This window comes from Cebidichthys violaceus, unplaced genomic scaffold (assembly GCF_023349555.1).
Source record: "Cebidichthys violaceus isolate CVI_PGR_0920_01 unplaced genomic scaffold, fCebVio1.0.p SCAF_3, whole genome shotgun sequence".
NCBI classification, from domain to species: domain Eukaryota; kingdom Metazoa; phylum Chordata; class Actinopteri; order Perciformes; family Stichaeidae; genus Cebidichthys; species Cebidichthys violaceus.
Genome location: NW_027176483.1, coordinates 20,917,832 through 20,939,386, shown reverse-complemented (window position 1 = coordinate 20,939,386; position 21,555 = coordinate 20,917,832). Strand labels below are relative to the sequence as shown.

The 21,555-nt window shown below is 45.1% G+C and overlaps 1 protein-coding gene across 3 annotated transcripts; it reads left to right on the top strand.

Annotated features, from left to right (window-relative positions):
• Positions 1-253: 253 nt before the first annotated feature.
• Positions 254-21,227, top strand: chka (choline kinase alpha). 3 transcript variants are annotated; one of them, XM_068722374.1, is made up of 12 exons: positions 254-579; positions 1,117-1,225; positions 6,255-6,308; positions 11,436-11,549; positions 13,154-13,287; positions 14,540-14,644; positions 15,100-15,158; positions 15,252-15,339; positions 16,607-16,715; positions 16,793-16,899; positions 16,999-17,080; positions 17,823-21,227. In XM_068722374.1, the coding sequence occupies exons 1-12, from the start codon at positions 344-346 to the stop codon at positions 17,880-17,882; spliced, it is 1,257 nt and encodes a 418-aa protein (XP_068578475.1). In that variant the 5' UTR covers positions 254-343; the 3' UTR covers positions 17,883-21,227. The 3 variants fall into 3 exon arrangements, with proteins under 3 accessions (XP_068578475.1, XP_068578476.1, XP_068578477.1); XM_068722375.1 differs by lacking the exon at positions 6,255-6,308; XM_068722376.1 differs by lacking the exons at positions 254-579; positions 1,117-1,225 and adding an exon at positions 1,246-2,053.
• The last annotated feature ends 328 nt before the right edge of the window (positions 21,228-21,555 follow it).

Below are 21,555 nucleotides of genomic sequence, written 5' to 3'. Positions count from 1 at the left end.
CCGACCAATGAGGGCGTCGGACTCGTCACGTGACCCCCCGCGGCCCCGCCCAGTCTACCTCCCTTGTAAAGCGGCGCGTCCTTCATAGTTAATTCATACCTTTCCCAGTCAGCGGTGACTCCTGCAGCCTGTCCCCGTTACTTCGCAACGACGCCAGAGAGACACCTCGCATTCTACCAACGCACACAATAAAGAAAGAGAGAAACTCTGTCCTCCATTCATTCACAGAGACAAAAGAGATCTGTGGCCGACACAAGACGCTACACGTCCGTTAACTCGTTCAGTGGGGGTGTTCAACTCAGACTATCTGCGTTTCATTTCTTCTTCTTTTTCAAGAACCAGAATGAAAACCAAATTCATCAACGGGGTTTCCTCCTCCCCCTCCATGTCGCTGGGTATCCTGGTGACCGAGAACGCGCTGCAGGTCCAGCCCGACACCGAGGAGGACTGCGAGGAGCTGGTCCGCCTCGACCAGCCCGACCCGGACACCCAGCGCAGGGCTTATCTGTGGTGCAGAGAGTTCCTCCACGGAGCGTGGAAAAGCCTGGACAAGGACGAGTTCCACATCACCATCATAAGGTACGCCGCGCTCGCCTGCTTGCGGGCTGGAGGTGTAGGCCCCGCTTGGTCGAAGCTAGTGCGATAAAGCTGCTGTTACACATCCTGTCTCGTGATGTAAACGGTTAAAATAAGGATGACGTAGGTTGTTTCTGTAGCAGGCCTGTAGATTTCTATGTGCGTCTCATTCTATACGGACCTCCCCTTTTAAAAATGCTGTTGTGGGACATTGGGAGGCCAATAACGGTATCAATAATTATTATTATTATTAATATACTTCAGTTGTTTCAAAATAGGTTTGTTTTTAAATCAAAATCTATTTAACTTTGTCTAAAAACTGCTGCTTTATTTCTTATGAAATGATCTATTGTGGCACTCAAACCTCTTTATGTAAGGGATTACAGGCATTAGTTCAATGAGGTAATGTGAGGCTGTTATGCACCCTATTCTATTATTACGTTGCCTATCATGAGCTCAGAGAGTCGCAGTGAGAGTCGTATCTACATGTAACAATGTCCCACCGTCTTGTCTGTGTCCCCCCCCCCTCCCCACACACAGGGGTGGTCTGAGCAACAAGCTCTTCCTGTGCAGCCTCCCCGACAGCCTGGACACTGTTGGGGACGAGCCCAGGAGCGTCCTGCTGCGCCTCTATGGGGCCATCCTGCAGGTGGGAGCCACGTCTGTTATCACTTGTTTGAAGGCTGTTGTTTTACTGCAGGAAAAAAAGAGAGAGAGAGAGAGAGAGAGAGAGAGAGAGAGAGAGAGAGAGAGAGAGAGAGAGAGAGAGAGAGCAACAAGTAAGCCAGACTCTTCACGAGGACGTGTTGCCGTGTCGTTTTTAATAACTCCTTTCCCTCAGTAGCTTGTAGATGTTAGTCTTAATTGTCACAGTTTGAACTGCTTTATTTAATGAGGTGCTGCTGCAGACCGTTTCACAGTTGTAAAGATGTGTCCCGGTTTATTTCATGCCGCGGTGTATGTGAATGACGTAGGCCGACAGGAAGTAAACACGGGCGCGGGCTGTTTGCATCGAAACAGTCCACACGGCACACACAGGCAGCAGAAAAGTAAGAGCTACACACTCTGTCTTCATTTTTTTTTTACTTCCTGTAGAAATGTTTTATCACAGAGAGGACTCGTGTAACTGGGGTCAAAGGTCAATAACAGCTGATAGTCACAGAAACAAACAACAACAAGATGAAAACATACAACTGTGTGATGTGTCTCCCCCAGAGCTTGTTGTGTGTGTGTGTGAGTGCGTGCGTGTCTGCAGCTGATATGCTTATGTGTGTGTGTGTGTGTGTGTGTGTGTGTGTGTGTGTGTGTGTGTGTGTGTGTGTGTGTGTGTGTGTGCGTGCGCGCGCGTGTTAGCCATTGTTGTACATGATGATGTACCCCCATGGCTGTACATGCATGTGTTCTTTGCCGTAGGCTTCCCAAAGGAGCGTGCCCTCCTGGGTACTCTTGTTCCCAGGTGAACCCACCAAAAAACACGGTACAGTATGAGATCCCTGAAATCTCAGCCTAATACAAAGACGTAACACACACTGACTCATGCAGCACAACACCCGGCTGGGAAGACACAGTATGCTAGGGGGAAAACCCCCCCCCCCCCTCTCCTGTCTGTCTCCTTTCTTCTTTTAAAAACCCTGCCTCCTAACTCCCGTTTATCAAGAAGTCAGCTGAATGACTCTGCACATTTTTTGCAACCCCCCCCCCCCCCCCCTCTCCCCGCGACGAATTAAAAACAGTGTCGAGAAATGTCAAGCGTGTGCAGTTTCACAAAAGCGTCTAGATAATGTATCTCTTCGCAGCTCGGCGGCGTTAACACAGAGAGAGGGTACAGGCGATGTGGCTGGACCGTCCAGAGGTCATGATCCAGGTATTGCTAAGTGTAACAGAACTGCAAAGACAAGCCGCTTGAGTCAGCATCACCTGCTTTCATATTGAGCGACAGGAGATCAAGGGTTTCCGAGCAAAACGGCACATACCAATCTTCTGCACGCCGTTGGCTTCATCCTGCCGCGATACATCAAAAAATAAATAAAGACGCAGCGATGTGGTCCTGTCTTGCTGCTCCCTCAGCCTTAAAATGTGCCCAATGAATCCCGCATTAGGGATTAACTAAAGACCGTGTAATAAAAGCCAACGGCGGCTTTTATTGCCGGGGACGTCTGAGAGAGAGCTGTAGCGCCGGGTCCTTCACCAAGGTAACTGTAGCCGTCTCCATCAGGACAGTAGCGCGTCTCAGGAATTAGTCATGTTTAATCAAAAAAGCTAATATGATTCCGGAGCTTTATGTCACCGTCAGAGTGCACCGCTACTAATGATTAAACAAAGCCTAACTGCACTGGAAGCGACGTTTCTCAGCAATGAAGATATGCGAATAGCATGTTGGATGATCGTAATCATAGATAAATAGATATATTTTTACCCCCGGTTATAATAGACCCTTTTACAGCTGTTGCGATAAAAAATTTGCGTTTGCATGCCGGCAACAGAAGTGGCGTTCATTCCCCAGCCGCTTTAAACGTTGAATTGATAGCGTCGCCTGGCATCAGAAGGTCTGGTTGTTGTCTGTTCGGTTGTAAGAATCGACTCAAGTTCTCCAGAATTGCGTCGGGACTGCGAGCGTTTCAGAGCAACGGGTGTTTCGGATTAACGAGTGGCCGTGTTAACTGGTGACTTTCAACAAAATGCGTCTTTGGTTCGTTTTTGTAACTCGTAATGTCTCGACTTGCAGCTCGTAATGACTCGACTTGTAGCTCGTAATGTCTCGACTTGCAGCTCGTAATGACTCGACTTGTAGCTCGTAATGTCTCGACTTGCAGCTCGTAATGACTCGACTTGTAGCTCGCAAACTTGTAGCTCGTAATGACTCGACTTGTAGCTCGTAATGACTCGACTTGTAGCTCGCAAACTTGTAGCTCGCAATGACTCGACTTGTAGCTCGTAATGACTCGACTTGTAGCTCGTAATGACTCGACTTGTAGCTCGCAAACTTGTAGTTTGTAATGACTCGACTTGTAGCTCGTAATGACTCGACTTGTAGCTCGTAATGACTCGACTTGTAGCTCGCAAACTTGTAGCTTGCAATGACTCGACTTGTAGCTCATAATGACTCGACTTGTAGCTCGTAATGACTCGACTTGTAGCTTGCAATGACTCGACTTGTAGCTCATAATGACTCGACTTGTAGCTCGTAATGACTCGACTTGTAGCTCGCAAACTTGTAGCTCGTAATGACTCGACTTGTAGCTCGTAATGACTCGACTTGTTGCTTGTAATGACTCGACTTGTAGCTCGCAAACTTGTAGCTCGTAATGACTCGACTTGTAGCTCGTAATGACTCTACTTGTAGCTCGCAAACTTGTAGCTCGCAATGACTCGACTTGTAGCTCGTAATGACTCGACTTGTAGCTCGTAATGACTCTACTTGTAGCTCGCAAACTTGTAGCTCGCAATGACTCGACTTGTAGCTCGTAATGACTCGACTTTTAGCTCGTAATGACTCAACTTGTAGCTCGCAAACTTGTAGCTCGTAATGACTCGACTTGTAGCTCGTAATAACTCGACTTGTAGCTCGCAATGACTCGACTTGTAGCTCGTAATGACTCGATTTGTAGCTCGCAAACTTGTAGCTCGCAATGACTCGACTTGCAGCTCGTAATGACTCGACTTGTAGCTCGTAATGACTCGACTTGTAGCTCGCAAACTTGTAGTTTGTAATGACTCGACTTGTAGCTCGTAATGACTCGACTTGTAGCTCGTAATGACTCGACTTGTAGCTCGCAAACTTGTAGCTCGCAATGACTCGACTTGTAGCTCGTAATGTCTAGACTTGTAGCTCGCAAACTTGTAGCTTGTAATGACTCGACTTGTAGCTCGTAATGACTCGACTTGTTGCTTGTAATGACTCGACTTGTAGCTCGCAAACTTGTAGCTCGTAATGACTCGACTTGTAGCTCGTAATGACTCTACTTGTAGCTCGCAAACTTGTAGCTCGCAATGACTCGACTTGTAGCTCGTAATGACTCGACTTGTAGCTCGTAATGACTCTACTTGTAGCTCGCAAACTTGTAGCTCGCAATGACTCGACTTGTAGCTCGTAATGACTCGACTTGTAGCTCGTAATGACTCTACTTGTAGCTCGCAAACTTGTAGCTCGCAATGACTCGACTGGTAGCTCGTAATGACTCGACTTGTAGCTCGTAATGACTCAACTTGTAGCTCGCAAACTTGTAGCTCGTAATGACTCGACTTGTAGCTCGTAATGACTTGACTTGTAGCTTGCAAACTTGTAGCTCGTAATGACTCGACTTGTAGCTCGTAATAACTCGACTTGTAGCTCGCAATGACTCGACTGGTAGCTCGTAATGACTCGACTTGTAGCTCGTAATGACTCAACTTGTAGCTCGCAAACTTGTAGCTCGTAATGACTCGACTTGTAGCTCGCAATGACTCGACTTGTAGCTCGTAATGACTCGATTTGTAGCTCTCAAACTTGTAGCTCGCAATGACTCGACTTGTAGCTCGTAATGTCTAGACTTGTAGCTCGCAAACTTGTAGCTTGTAATGACTCGACTTGTAGCTCGTAATGACTCGACTTGTTGCTTGTAATGACTCGACTTGTAGCTCGCAAACTTGTAGCTCGTAATGACTCGACTTGTAGCTCGTAATGACTCTACTTGTAGCTCGCAAACTTGTAGCTCGCAATGACTCGACTTGTAGCTCGTAATGACTCGACTTGTAGCTCGTAATGACTCTACTTGTAGCTCGCAAACTTGTAGCTCGCAATGACTCGACTTGTAGCTCGTAATGACTCGACTTGTAGCTCGTAATGACTCTACTTGTAGCTCGCAAACTTGTAGCTCGCAATGACTCGACTGGTAGCTCGTAATGACTCGACTTGTAGCTCGTAATGACTCAACTTGTAGCTCGCAAACTTGTAGCTCGTAATGACTCGACTTGTAGCTCGTAATGACTTGACTTGTAGCTTGCAAACTTGTAGCTCGTAATGACTCGACTTGTAGCTCGTAATAACTCGACTTGTAGCTCGCAATGACTCGACTGGTAGCTCGTAATGACTCGACTTGTAGCTCGTAATGACTCAACTTGTAGCTCGCAAACTTGTAGCTCGTAATGACTCGACTTGTAGCTCGCAATGACTCGACTTGTAGCTCGTAATGACTCGATTTGTAGCTCTCAAACTTGTAGCTCGCAATGACTCGACTTGCAGCTCGTAATGACTCGCTGGTGTAAAGTTACATGCTAGGTTTCTCCACCATGTTTATATTGGGATATTAAATATTGGGCCACTCGCTAATGTATCCTACCCACTCACTATTTGAACACGTATCTGGAAAGTCCATGTGTTTGGGTTACGTTCTCCATCTTGGCTGGTTAATGCTATCGCACTCCGTCGTACTTCTGTTGCCAGACTGCACACACGCCTACATTCGTCTGTATGGTGTAAAAGGGTCGATCCACAGTAAAACGTCACAGCAGCAGCAGCTTTAGTCTTTGAGCTGTAGGATGCAGGACCATGCAGCTCCTGTTGTCTCGACACCGTCACGCCCCAAAGACTCATACTGTACTGTCTGCACTGCAGGCGTGGCTAGGTTTGGATGTTGACCGCTCGCGGACAGCTTCACATGTATTCACGGAGAGTTCTTTCCTTTTTCTTTTGTTGATAGATGTCCTGTAATAAAGGGGATTCCCGACAGTCAAACAAAGAAAATCTCTTTCAAGTAAGTAACCGATGATGCGCTCCTCTGCCCGGAGCGCTGCGCCGTGTCCACCCTCTCACCAACTCCCCCGATGTGTGAAAACATGGTTGTGCTTCTGCTCTTTACTGGGGTTGAACTGTGTCAGGGTGGCTTTCTTCCTCTGCTCTCACACTTCTTCTGAACTCCTGAGGCACCAGTTGTTTTCGGGTGTGTTCAGAATCCATTTAACACCTGTTTCCACTTACTGTTTCCACTTACTGAGCACGGCTGTAAGAACCGAGTTCAGTCAGCGATTTCATTCAGTTTGTACTTTAAAGAAAGCTGATTCGGGTGAGACACTACAGGCGGTGTTTTTCATTTACTGGTCTTATTTCAGACCGGTGGAAAGGAACCATTTATTTTACTACTTTTTTGTCTATTTTGCGTCTTTATATTTCTCCTAAATTCACGTTTAGTTCAAGTTACCATTAGCCTCATTTGCTGGGGAAATGTCACCGTGATGACATTGTTACCCTATTCACCTGTAGTGAATTGAACTCAGCATCTCTTTAATTAAAAGAGTTCTTTCTCAGACTTCAGTCGCTCTCACACACACACACACACACACACCAAGCGTTACACTTTCATTGCTCTCTATGTTCTGAAGGGTTTGTTCACACATCATTTATGGCTGGATATAGACGTTGTAAAAACATTTTATTACTAAAGAAATAGAGAAAAATACAAAGAGAGATGTTCACTTTTGACTCTAATATGTCGAACAAAAGGAAAAATGTCACACGAGACGGCAGATGAGCAGAGAAGGTCTTTTAGAGAATCGACACGGTTTGTTCGGAGAGTCTCTGCCGGCGTTCTGAAGCGCTGCAAAGCCTCATCCCCGCTGACCTAGAAAATGTTTTGCCCTGCTCCGCGTCACCACCACCCCTGACCCCCCGCGCCGCGTGGCTGAGTCACAGCTCCCCGTCATGTGACGAAGGCGAGGTCGTCGGCCAGTTAGCTATTGTTGGCGCTCCAGCTTCTCTTCCCCGTCCCTCCAAAATCCCAGCATTGAGGCTAGAGGAAGGCGGACCCAGTGTCTTAGGGTGACGTTCTCTAACAATGCCGTCCGGTCAAAGTAAAGCCTGTTTAGGATTATAGAGGACGTCGCTGTGTTAATCCCTGCAGGGATACCTCACACGGTACATGTCAGACATGCTTTAGATACACATTCTCAAATACGGCAGAGAGAATCACGCCTTTAATTGAGACGAGCTTATGTAAGCGAGATGCTTTTATTTCTAACACCCATCGTGAACACGTCTCGACACATTTAGGATAATAAGCATTTCCTCTGCATTATTTCCATCTAACGGTAACAACATGTATTCATTCAAGTCCTTATCGCTTGTTCTTTGACACAATTTCCCTTGCGGACAGATAAATGTCACTCTAGTTCATCTCGGTTCAGATGGGTGCGAGCGGTCTGAACTCTGTAATCTACCACCCCCCCCCCTCCTCCCCCCGTACAGGTTTGTTGACACACACACACAACAGAGCAGATAAGCATGTTGGCGGCACACGTTGCACCTGCTGCATCGCTCCAAGGCCAGCTGCCCATTATTTCGGAGCCGAGCGGAGCAGCGCCACTGACCAGTATAGCAGTTTAGATTCAGATGCGATCAAATATCCAGAGAGGGCATGATCACATGATCACATGATCACATGATCACGTGATCACGTGATTCATTCCCAAAGTGTATTCAGATGTAGGAGGAAGTTTCTGTTTCCTGTCAGGAAACAGAGTGAGGGAGGTGCTTTTTTTTTTCTTTTCTTTTTTTCGGGAATGTGGAAATTCTTCTGTGCTTTGACATCGGTTGTTGATGATTAACTTTTGAACGGGTAGAAGAAGAAGACTTGTCTGGGAGAGCGAGCCAAATCAAACAGACCGCTAAAATACACAGATGGCATTTAAAATGGGTCAGAGGAAATGAAACACAAGTTGATGGAGGACCATCTGCTGGGGGGGTAAGACAGTCAATATGGGACCACCACCACCACTGCGGGGGCAGGTTACATAACTGACATCTGAATCAAGAATATGACTTAAGGCCTGGGAAAACTTATTTTCTCAATCAACCTTGTACTATAAGTGATGGGTCATGCGTGAACACACTGTTTTCTGCCCAACTATATAGGTGCAATGTTCAAGATGTGGCCAGAAGGCCCGTCCCGTCTTGTAATACCACTCGTACCTCAAGAGGCGATAGTGAGTCTGAATCTGCGAAGACGGATGGTGCTGGGGAGGAGGAGGAGGAGGAGGAGGAGGAGGAGGGTCGCACGAAAACTGCAGCTGGACAACTAGAGGCAGGGATACGGCACATTTAAAAAGAGACGGCAGCAAGCTGATAGGCTAACGACGAGGGAGTGACGGTGCACTATTGGGCGGGAGCGCCCAGCTGTTAAACAGCTGATAGTGCGTATGAGCCTGACGGAAAAAAGTATTCTCTAAAGAAATGCCCTGGAAATATATTGTTTGTTTGTTTTATTTATCTCTCTTTATTTAATAATCAGGCATTGACATCAAGATCTCTTTTTTTCTAAGAGAGACCTGTGAACCAGAAACATTCCCATGAAGACAATCTGCAAAAACAGAACCAACAGAATCATAAAAAAAACATCGGATAATAACTCGTTAAAATCTCCGAGGGGAACGCGAGACGCAGTTCACTCCACTTAGAAGGTGCCCAGTAACTGAACCAGTCCTTCCAGCATGAGTTCATACATGAGGGATGTCTAGGGTTAAGTAGATTCAGAGGTTTAGTTCAGAAGCTTCAACAGTACAGCTTGATGTAAAGAATGTTTTTTGTGCAGCTGCCTGCTAGTGTTTCGGTTTGAATTGAACTTACAAGCGTTTACTTTGGTTTAACTTTGAATCCTTCACTGGAGCTCTGGCCCCCCGGGTACGTGCTGTTAACGTACAGCTTCACTTTCCCACAGCTCAAGCCTCTGCTCTGCTAATGACCTGCTGCCTGTTTCGGGGAGAAGCCTGGGCTTTCTGTCTCCTCCACACAGCAGAGTGAATCAGAAGCGGGCGGTGAGAAGCCGGCACACACATTTAGTGCTTTCGGGCTCCGGGGCCACACGATTGTGTCGGTGTGAGAGACGTTTTTCCCCAGCCAACCTTGAGCCCCCCCCCCCGCTGGTGTGTGTGTGTGTGTGTGTGTGTGTGTGTGTGTGTGTGCTGCTTTTGTGCGTCTGTAAGATAAAGAAGAGGCTGTCCACTCTGCTTCAGGAGCTTCTAGTGTAGCCGGTTGCTCTGCGTGGGCCAACTCCTCCCGGGAGTTTGAATCCACCTCTTGTGTTCCTTTCACTGCTCTGACGTGCCGACCCTACTAACACTAACCACAGCTTCCTCCTCTCTCAAACTCATCCATCCTACTGCTCTCCATTCAGCCCTGCATGCACAGCGATCCTACTACAGTGCATGCACACTGTTATAGTTTCATACCAAGATAGTCGCTATAAACAGTTTAAGTTGTACTCTTCACTCTCCGTATCTTGTGACTCTATCGTTTAAAGTGCCGTGATGTTTTCTATGCCGGGTTTCTGATTCCAATCGATCTTCTTTTGAATGATCTGGTGACGATTCATAAAGTCCAGATGTCGTTCTTTTAACACGCGGACGAGTAAAGCTTTGACCCGGTTAGTCCGTCGCGTTCGGACTTTCTCCAAAGAGAGACGGTCTCCTCCGGCTCGAGGTCCGTCGACAACATAGTCGAATAGATGGTTCAAATTTGTAATCAAAAGTTATTTATTTTATCAAAAGCAAATTGAATCGCACTATGAAGTACAGAAAAGTATATCTCATGAGATAGAGGTCTATTGCATTCCACCCAACAGACCGGAGTATTCCAGTTAGCGGTCCAACGGTCAACAACAGAGCTCCCGTTTTGAGGAAAGCCTCAGGCTATGTACCGCCTTTAAAGTCCAGCTTCTGTCCATATGTCAGCAGCGCGTCTCCTTCAGGGGTCGGCTGTGACTTCGATCCTTCTCCAGCTGCCGGATTCCAGTCGGCGTCTCCCTTCTGCAGCTGCGGAGTCGATGTTCTCCGAGCGCCGCGCCCTAACTAACGTCCCGTTCTCTTCATTTGTTGCTCTTCGTGGACATCTCTCAAGGCGTCATTGTTCTACTACATTCATTAAGTTTCTATTTGGTTTTTGGCCCTCAACAAGTAATCGTCTTGTAACACACTGATCATCGCTAGGAGCGCTTTAAGCGTAGTTTTTCCACACAAGTCTCACGTTGCAAGTCTTTCATTCTTCGCGCGAACAGGATCTGACTGCATGAGACTGGGGAAACGTGCAGAGAGCTGCTCCCTTGAAGGCACCAGCCGAGCCTAAACGCAGATGTCTGGTTGCATTTCGGATTTAAACGCTGTGAAGAGCTGGACAACAGCAAAAACTGTATGTTCGATGTGGAAATACCAGAAATCTCCGAACATTAACATCAAAGTTGTTATGGTGAACTTTGAACTGGTTATGAAACGGTCTCAAATGAATACTGATGTCCCTCTATAGCCTTCATCAGTGAACGAGACCATCAGAGAGAAGATGGTCTATTTCTATATGGTTATTCTTAATGCTCGTCTATGAAATCCAGGTTCACCACAAACTCCTTCAGCTCAGACTCCAGCAGAGACCGGCCAAAAATCAACCCAAAATGAAAGTTCCTTGTAGTAACGTTAAGAAAACATTTGTATTTATGTCAATGCATCAGTTTAGGGGGTTAATCGCACAATTTGCTGCATTAGTTTTGTGAGAATCTTGTTCATTTCCAAGCGAAAATTGATATTGTTACTGAAATATTCCTAATCGAATCTGAAATTGAATCGGTGGTAATAGCCAGGCAGCGTTAATGTTTACCAGAGACCAAAGAGATTGAATTTAACATGAAACCAGCCCTGTTGCAGGTCGGCTGTCTGACGAGAGACTCATTCCACACCTCTCACTCTCTTTCATGTTTTCAGACATGGCTTCCAGAAAAAGCTCTTTGTCTCATTTGTCATTCTTGTTCTTTTTTTTTTCATTTTACAGCACTGATAGGCCGTGTCTCTCATGCTTTATTTCCATGTTTAAGCTGCTACGTTTCTTGCCCGTTGTGTGTCGTCAGGGTGCTGAGGCCATGGTGTTGGAGAGTGTGATGTTCGCCATTTTGGCAGAGAGGGAGCTGGGACCTAAACTCTACGGTATCTTCCCTCAGGGCCGCCTGGAGCAGTATGTCCCTGTAAGTCACATCTCTTTGTGTGTTTACTTGTATGTGCTGTGCGATCATTTTTGTGCAGGAACGGAGAGAGGCGAGGATTACGTAATTCCTTTGTGTACGTCGACTTCATCAATTACAAAAATATGTTGATTTGCATAACAAGCGTGGGCTCGTTGAAAAAGTGTCTGCCCCCGGTCAAAACCTCTGACCCAATCCTCCGAAGTGTGGACGTGTTTTAGACAGAGACCCAACAATGTGGCGCCTGTTTTTGATATATTCTGTGGTAAATGAATTGTTATATTAATGGGGAATTTAAAACAAATAATCTTAGAATAATTAATAATTCAGTCGTTAAATGAATCGACTAATTTAAAAAAAAAAAAAGAATCGTTGCATAATTGTCAGGTTCATCTTCAGGTTGGCCGTCATCTGTTAAGATTTGAACTAGGCACCATGAGGCACGTGGAATGAATGACACAACACGGTGTGTGTGTGGGTGTGTACTGTGTACTGTGTACTGTGTGGTGTGTACTGTGTACTGTTCAATGATGCATCACCGATCAATGTTCAGAGAGAATTAATAAACCATAAAACATCTGCTCTCCAGCAGTTAAACGGTACAGAGTTACACAATTCATTCTGCTCTGGGAAGAAACTCATTTTGCCCTCAGTTGACGTCACGTCGCTGTCGCTCACCTGAACAGACCAGCGGCCGCTTACTGAAATACAGTCCTGTCATGTTGTTTGAAGAAGGACGTGCTGCAAGGAAGTGATAGCCCTTGATACAATTCTACAAAAGTAGTTTCAGAAAGAAATCTAGAAAGGTGTACTCAGCAGATGCTGCTACAACCACTGCAGTACTGTTTGACAGAATGAATACCCACGACTGACTAACCCCCTCTGGACACTAATGGCCTGTAAGGCATCGCAAAACACGCGTCATTCAAACTCAAAAACAAGCGCTGATGTATGCAGGCTGTAAGTATAAGACGCGTCATGCAGTCTTGTCAACAACTTAAATAACGCGGCTGAGTTGCGGCGATGTACTCAGCAGTGTGCGTAATGGTATTTCCGTCAGCCAAACACCGTCCAAATCACTAAAAAACGTTTTCCCGTCACTTTTCCCCCCGAGTCTCCAGCGAGTGATGGGTGAGCGGGCAGTCGATGGCGGTACGAAACGGGCGATTAAAACGTGTTTTTGAGAACGCGTGAGTCATCGCAACCACAAGAGGTCCTTGAGCGGGCGGCCATAACGGGCCATCCAAAATATTATGCAGTTTTCTGCAGCAGAATTTGAGATTAGTCATGGACAGACACAGAGGTGCACACTCACTCACTGACACAGTGATCTCATGATTCTGGGATATCACGTAGGCTTTCACAACATCAATAAACTGCACACAGCCTCTTCATATTCAGCAACCGGGCCGGGCCTGTCTGGGCTGCTTTAAATCACATCAAATATTGGTACCTCAACATTTCTTGTTGCATTTTAGTTTGGGTTTCATTGTAGTAAAACGTATGAATCTGTGGGTTTTGTTGCATCTTAAATGTTTTTATAATTTGGGCTGATAAAAACAGTCGCCTGCTGTATGAATAAGCCCTTTCTGTTATTCTGTGAACAGAGTCGTAAACTGGACACCTGGGAGTTGAGCGACCCCAGCATCTCAGCGGAGGTTGCAGAGAAGATGGCCGAGTTTCACGCGATGAGGATGCCCTTCAACAAGGAACCCAAGTGGCTGTTTGGAACCATGGACAAGTAAGTCGTTTGAGTCTTGTCGAGCCCCGTCTTGTCCCGTCTCGTCTGTATTTAGTGAAACGCCGTTCTCCCCGTGAAAAGCGGTTTTCAAATGAGACGCTGAGCAGATTTGAAAACTGGTTCAGAGTCGGTAGCTGGAGGTTCTGTATCCTAGGATAGCAAGCTGCGTCACCGATTACTTATCAACAGGTGTCTTATCATAATGTACTTCTGTTTTAATCACCTTCAAGTTTATTTGTTGTGTGTTTGCTAGGTTTACGTTGCACAATATTCCTCAGCGTGTGGGCACAAAGTCCATGGTCTAGTTCTACTGATCTGCTGTGAAGATATCTATTGGTTTATCATTTCCCAGATTATGTATTACAGATATGACTAATATGACGATGACCGACTTAGTAAATTTCCATGACACGAAAGAGTGAGGATTGAGAAATCAGAAACGTAATATGTCGTGTTAGCTTATGTGGAATTTTACTGGAATTTGTTGGTCGGCAGAACTCAGCGGTTAAATATTATTCATCTCTATCGTAGCCTATTATATTTATATTTAATAGTATTATTTATATATATATTTATTATTATTATTATTATTATTATATGTAATATTATATATTAAAGATACAACCAAAACAAAAATTTCAATAAATAAATAAATATAGTATTTGACCCGGCTTGACTGGTCCTGCTGACCTGTTCTGGAGCTCCCTGACTGGACTCTGGTCGTGGTTTGCTGCCAGTGGACGGGGCGATACTGACCCCAACTTTATATTTTTCTTAATACATTTTTACCAACGTTATTATTTTGTAATTTATGTAATTTGCCCTTTCATTGATGTGCTCTCTTATGGTCTTGCACTTCACACACACTCTCATCACAGACGCTGAACTACTGCTATTACTGGTGCTAATTCTACAACTGCTGGCAATCCTGCTACTTCACCATTATTTAATTAAACTGAATTTGTTTTGCTTTTACAATCAGCAATGAATACATTAGCAGAATGAATACTTGATTGTGTTTGTAGAAGCGGTTATCATAACCTCAGATTCTGGTCCGTTGATAGTCAGAGATGTGGCCTCATGCTTATCAGGATGTATTCAGAGAACACTCTGACTTTCACATGATCCTGACTTCACTGTGTGTGTGTGTGTGTGTGTGTGTGTGTGTGTGTGTGTGTGTGTGTGTGTGTGTGTGTGTGTGTGTGTGTGTGTGTGTGTGTGTGTGTGTGTGTGTGTGTGACGCTCTCAACAGGTACCTGAGCCAAGTCATGAGGCTGAACTTCACCAGAGAGTCCCACCTGCGCCGCTTCAACCGCCTGCTCGGCTACAACCTGCCAAAGGAGATGGATATGCTCAAGTATGTCGTGCGTCCTCTTGCACAGAGATTACGCAAAAGGTGACACGATGTCGCCCCATTTCGTGATATCGGATACCGAACCTGGTTGTCTCTGCAATTTGCCGCCATTCTTGGTTGTTATTGGTTCGGCGCTACCTGCTGCTAGCTGCCAAAAACTGCAGTTCTGCAAATGGCCACTTGAGGCTGGCTACAAAAGCAAGTCAATTCTTATAGACCTCTCCTGTTTTAAATGCTATCGAGGCTTGAAGTTGGTATACTTGTGGGCGTGGCCTCTTTTAGTGACAGGTGGGCGTCGTCTTAATGAAGTGAAACGCAGAGATGGAACCTCCAGAATACGTTGTGGCTTCATGATACTGTATAGGGATCTTTGTGGTCAGTATGAAGATGCACACCGCTATTGTTAAACCCTGCTGATTGATCATCCTCTGACTTCTGACCCGTTTGTGTGTGTTCAGGTCTCTTCTGGAGTCCACGCATTCGCCTGTAGTGTTCTGCCACAACGACTGTCAAGAAGGTAGAACACACGGATGACGATGGCCCCTATCTGCTGCACATTAGCGTGTTTCTTTCACGAACAAACATAACTTTATGCATGCGTTGCTTTCAGGAAACGTCCTGCTGCTGAAGGGCCGCCAGAGCTCAGACAAACAGAAGCTCATGCTCATCGACTTTGAGTACAGCAGCTACAATCACAGGTAAGATGGCGGCGGCTGGAACACAGATTTCAATCAGTCCATCCTGCTCAACACGTTGTAGAGTCCATCCCAAATACAGCGTTCTCCTGCTGGTAGTGCTCAGAAGTATTAAATGTGTATTAATCTGTATGTATGTATGTAGCTGTGGATTAATACACATTTAATACTTCTATTAAATGTGTAAGGACCAGTTTTGGTCCTTTCATGGGATTTGTTGAAGTTATTGTACATGTGGAACATTACGTGCTTTATTCTTTAAGAAATAGCTTAAAAAAAACAACATCAAGGTTAGACTTTACTACTTTATCTGATTTCTAAGCTAAATTTATTTTGTATAGCCCAAAATCATAAATTTGCCTCAGAGGGCTTTACAATCTGTACACATACGACATCCTCTGTCCCGGGACCCTCACATCGAAAAAACCCTTTTGAGCAGTCATCGTTCACGGCCACCTCCCTCTGGTGAAATATTCACTGCAGCTGTTATGTAACTGGAATTGGACAGCCAATGGGGTCTCTCTCTCTCCTCTCTCTCCTCTCTTTCTCTCTGTCTCTCTCTCTCTCTCTCTCCTCTCTTCTCTCTCTCTCTCTCTCCTCTCTCCTCTCTCCTCTCTCTCCTCTCTCTCTCTGTCTCTCCCTCAGCATCTTCCCCTTTAGCATTGCCCCTTTAAGTCTCCTCGTATGTTGCACAGTTAACACGTGATGTGAGCTGGATGTGGAAACAGAAGGGGGATGATTCCGGTTCATAGACTCCCTCGGAGCAGTGGGAGGATTTGTGATTCTCGGCTCTTGATAACGGTGTGGGAACGCAACATGCTAAAGTGTTGCAGTCCGTTGGTGCTGGTCAAAATCACAGAGCGTTACTGTAATTCCTTAAATAGTCGCTCATAGGGACTCGGTGTTGGCCGGACTTTGGTCTAGACGAGGGCTTTTCAAAGTCTTGACACCATGGCGCCCTTATTTTCAGCACTAACCCAATAGAAAAATCCATTTGAGTTCTGTAGAGGGAACCAGTGTGATGCTAACCCTCTGTTGGCCTGCAAACATCTCTATAAGGTGGAGCACCAGTGAACCAGCATCAGCTGTGTTCAACCCATAAAACAAAGGGCTCCAGTGCAGTTGACTGGACATCCCATACGGAAGGAAATACCATTAAACTCTTTAAACTTTCAAGAGGCGTTGAGCTATGCAGCACAAACCCAGATATCACTTAGAACGTCGTTATTACTGTCAAGGCATCATCAGTGTCTCTCTGTCAACCTTGCAGGGGATTCGATATTGGCAACCATTTCTGTGAATGGATGTACGACTACAGCTGCGAGGAGTTTCCCTTCTTCAAGGTGGACGCTCAGGCCTACCCTTCGAAGGCCCAGCAGGTGTGTACAACATCGCGGAATAGCGTCTTTATTTGATTTGGTTTGTACTGTCGCTAACTTGCCGGGTCTCCGCACAGCTGCACTTCATTGAAAGCTACCTGCGTGAGTCCGACCGAGGGTTTGAGAAGCTCAGCGAAGAGGACCAGATGAAGCTGAAGGAGGAGCTGCACGTGGAGGTCAACAGGTGAGCTCAGATGTGGGGCACGGCGTGTGAACCGACGCAGTTCCAAACAGTGAAAAGGTGAAAACAAAAGGAACCGTGTGTGTGTTTTTTTGACTCTAGGTTCTCCCTGGCGTCCCATTTTTTCTGGGGCTTGTGGTCCATCATCCAGGCCCGGCTCTCCACCATCAAGTTTGGATACCTGGTGAGTACCTTGGGGAACACATTGCACCTTTTAAATGTCACCTTGTAGAGGAGACACTGCACTGTGTCAGTTAAAGACAGGAACAGTTTTGCCCTGGAGGACGATGCAGTGTCAATATTTACTGTGTAAAGGTTATCTATGTTGCTATACTTGCTGAGCTGCAACATTTTAATATTGATGTCCTTCTATGTTAATTGCAGAAAAGAACTCTTTCAGATATGACATAACAGGGTTACATACTAATCGCTGATGTAACCCGGCTACAACATTCTCATACAAAATACGCTGTGAAAGTTGTAACTGCAGTCCGGCTTTAGATACTTGAAAATCACACCATTCAAATACATAAGACAATACGTTATTGATTAAACTATTAGGAGAACTACACCTTAAACCAGAATGAAATAAGGGAACTATGTAAATACAATACCAGCATGCATAAATGTGCAATACTGTTGTATATGTGCAATGTTTATGGTTGTATTCATGAATGTGTTGAAACACAGCATGTTTAATGTGCATTGTGTGCTATTATTAAGGATGAATATAAGCACAAATAAATTCATACATTCTTACATTCAGTTTAATATGACACTAGATTCTAGTGCAGGTTGACACTAGATTTTGTCCGTATTTCTGGTCAAAAGAAACTTGGAGCAATTTGAGAATTTGACGATCTATTGGGAATGGTGCTGGAGTACACATGTACACGTGTATTCATGTGTACTCTACTGTGTTGTAGGAGTATGCCCAGGCCAGATTTGATGCCTACTTCCAGCAGAAGAAGATGTGGGCGGTCTAACGGAGCCACATGTTGGGATGGACTGACGGCATGTTCAGCTGACGAAGACTCCACCCACCAAGCTTTACTTACGCTCCCTACCTTGAGGGGACTCGCTGGCTACTGTTAGTGTTGTGTTAACCAAATGCCAAAACTTGATCATGTGGCTAGGTGCTTAAGGTACGCCCCCCCCCCCCCCAAATCTCCATTGCAGCTCAAAGTTTACACTGTGAGACTCCCAGAGAGCCCCTCCCCCTGAAAACTAAAACACAAAAAACCCTGACTTGTACTAACCTTCATCACTGGTCGGAGCTGCTCTCCGCTCCTGCCTTGTTGGATCCACATCACTAACACGAGGGTCACGTTTAGAGCAGGAGGGGGGGCTACAGCTAGATTGGAAAAGTTGACATTGCATCAATGTATATGTATTGCTCATTCCCTTATGGAAATGTTCTGTTGGAAATAACCAAAATGTGAACTTCTCTTGGTAGATTGCTGCTCATAGAAGCAGCCAGTTGCTAACTATGTATATTATATATAGACCTCAGTGTGCCAGTGACCTGGCCCTGTCTGTTACTGACGGGCCGACTCGTTTGCTGGTGGAATCGTGACTTGATCGACAGGTCGGAGTGACGTCTGCACTTGTAGACGTCACTCACTTGCTGCTTGTTCGATTTTTTTTTTTTTTTTTTTTGTTTTGTTTTTATTAATCGTTGTATTTGACATTTTCTTCAGGCCAGGGCAAATACAGTTCTGTGGTTTTGTCAAGTATGTGAATAGTCGAAGTTCCTTTTTCTGGGCAGCCGGTTACTAAACTCCGCCAAAACCAAATCGTTGACGTTAAACATCGGGCATCGTCAGTGATCTTAGCTCTGGTTCTCGGTGGCTTCCCAACTAGTAATGCGATCACGCTGACCAGCTGTGACTTTTTCTCTTTTTAATTTTTACTGACGGAAGTTTGGTGGGTTTATGGTATTAATACGAATAACTGTGACAAGTACATCCACATCTCTGTGTACTTTACACATTGGGTATTAACATCTGCACTGTCTGATTTAGCCAAAAAGACATTCCAGCCATGCTTCATAAGCCTGGGAAAGTGTTGCTAAACAGCTAACTGACCCTATTTCTGCTTTTTTTACTTTTATATTTTATCACCGCACTGAAGATACGTACACAACAGTGGTCCCTTATCGTGCTCGTTTTTCCTTTGGCGACGTCACTGTGCCTACTGCTACCATCGTATCCATGACCCAGTATAGCATAGAGTCTATGCCGTACTATAGAGTCTCTCACCCAAACATCCTGACACCAGCCCAATTCCACCCAAACGGCAACCTCCGGTTCTGCCGAGTTACGCCAAAGGAAAATATATGACCAGGATGGGGTTTTTTTTGGTCTAAAGAGGCCTTTACACCGGGGGGGCGTGACGAATAAACAACACAACAATGCGAAATACTCCCTTGCGAATATTTCATCAAAATGATTCATACCGGCAGCGATGCGGGGAAATAAACGACGGCACTTTTTCATCACATAATATTCTCGTTCGGTGTGTACCGGCCCCGGGGTGTAAAGGTCTCGTTCGGCTGCTCAGCTGAGCTTACGTACGTCTGTTTCAAATGTTTAGTGTCGCACAAGAAGAACGCTCTTATGACGTGCTCGGCGCTTCGTTGGGTCACGTGCCTGGGGTTGGGGTTTCAGTGTGAACTTTACCAAAATCTAGCAAAAGACCAGGACGGAGCTGCTAACGTTGGCCAAAACCAGCTTCCACCCAGTTGGGGAAACACTACAGTCTGTGTGCTAGTGTGTCACGCTCATTACCACCCCCATGCTCAACGCGTGGAGAAATCCAGAAGCTGTATACCTAATTACAGTTGCTAAACCATGATTGGACAATCACTGTTTGGGATAGGGATTCAGCGATGGTCAATTGAAAAGCGAAATATTTGCTTTAGGTAGTTTTAAGTAATACTGCATGGAAATACTAAAGGAGATGCTCGTTTGCCACAAAATGTCTGATTGACAAATGAAAGCTGTGCGACCGCCCCAAACGCCGTCATGCATCTCCATGTTGGGGGGCCGTTAGCTCGTAGCATTGTGTGTACACACCAGGGTCTATTTCCTGTACACCTGTGAGCACTGGGACTTCCAACCAAAGGACTCCGGTGAAGCGTTCAGTAAGCATTATCTCATACTTGTGAAACTGGCTATACAAAGTGTGTACACTGAGCCGGACCATGTGACTAAACTAAACCCAACACTGGTCACCTGATACTGGAACCATCCAGAAGTGGTAGAATGTCTACTGAGGCACTTTTGATCTGAGGACCGGAAAACAAAATATGTACAATATATTTACGTGTGTGTGTGTGTGTGTGTGTGTGTGTGTGTGTGTGTGTGTGTGTGTGTGTGTGTGTGTGTGTGTGTGTGTGTGTGTGTGTGTGTGTGTGTGTGTGTGTGTGAGAGAGAAACATTTGGGGGTTGTTGAACTGTGACTGTTTCATTTTACATGAAGGTGTATTTTTACTGTATATTTGACTGTGATATTTCCTCTGGAATGGGTTTACTGTATAGTTTAACGTTTTATTTTGCGACACAGTGGGACTAGGGGTCGTGCCAGCAGAATGTGTCGTGGATTATACTGGTGGTCTGTTAAAAAAGTGTTACTGCGGCATTCCCTTTGTAGCAATAGTCTTTACTTCAGTACCTCTTCTTTCTTTTTTTCACTTCCATTCAGTGGCTCTTTCTTCTACCAAACCTATTATTCATTTGTTTCTCTTTCATGAATGAAATGTATTTGTCCTGACCTTCCCTACATGCTATATATCTATATTTCTTTTTGTCCCTTTCCATGATATTATGTTGTATTTGTTATAGACTATATAACTATAGTACATTCCATACTTAACCGTCAGTATCGCGTACACTCGACCAAAAGAACTGAACATTTTGATCTGATTGATTCCAATAAAATGGTGGAAGCCCCCAGTAGAGAAGAAACAAAGCACCCTCGCTTCTGTTTATACCTGGAGTTAAATATATGTAATATTCACTGACAAAAATATAGAGGGACCTGCTGAAAAATACCCAAATATAAAGAATCACAAACTTGTACCTTTTCATTCTTAATGAATGTACATGGTGTTAATGTAATACACTTTTGTTTTGTTAAAAAGTGAAAGCACCCACAACTACACTATCATGTGACTCACATTGATAACCTTTGCTATCTATGCAGCTATACTGAATGCATATGTACTCATAGAAGTATAATGGGTGAACTGCTGCAGCATAGAAAAGACCTTGGCTGTAAATGTACTTTTCTGCTTTGCACAAATGAAAAATAAAGAGAAAACAACTGACTGACCGGTGTTTATTTGTCCCCATAATATATTTGAGACTTTACAGGAACGGTCCAACGAACTACTGTGTTGGAGGGAACTGCTGCTTGTTGTGTTGAATAGGCACAGCTTTTTATTATTGGAACCATTTTGGTTCAATATTTTGTATCACTTGTCGCTTTAGCATTTTATTGGCCACAGGTGACAGTTATTTCTTTAACATTTTAGTCTTTAGCCGCTCTAAGAACTCCTATATTGGTCTGCTGGTTCGGCGCTTTAGACTGAAATGTCATTGCAACCATAACATGCTGTTTTGTGCAGACGTTTGTGGACTCTGGGCATCAAGTTAA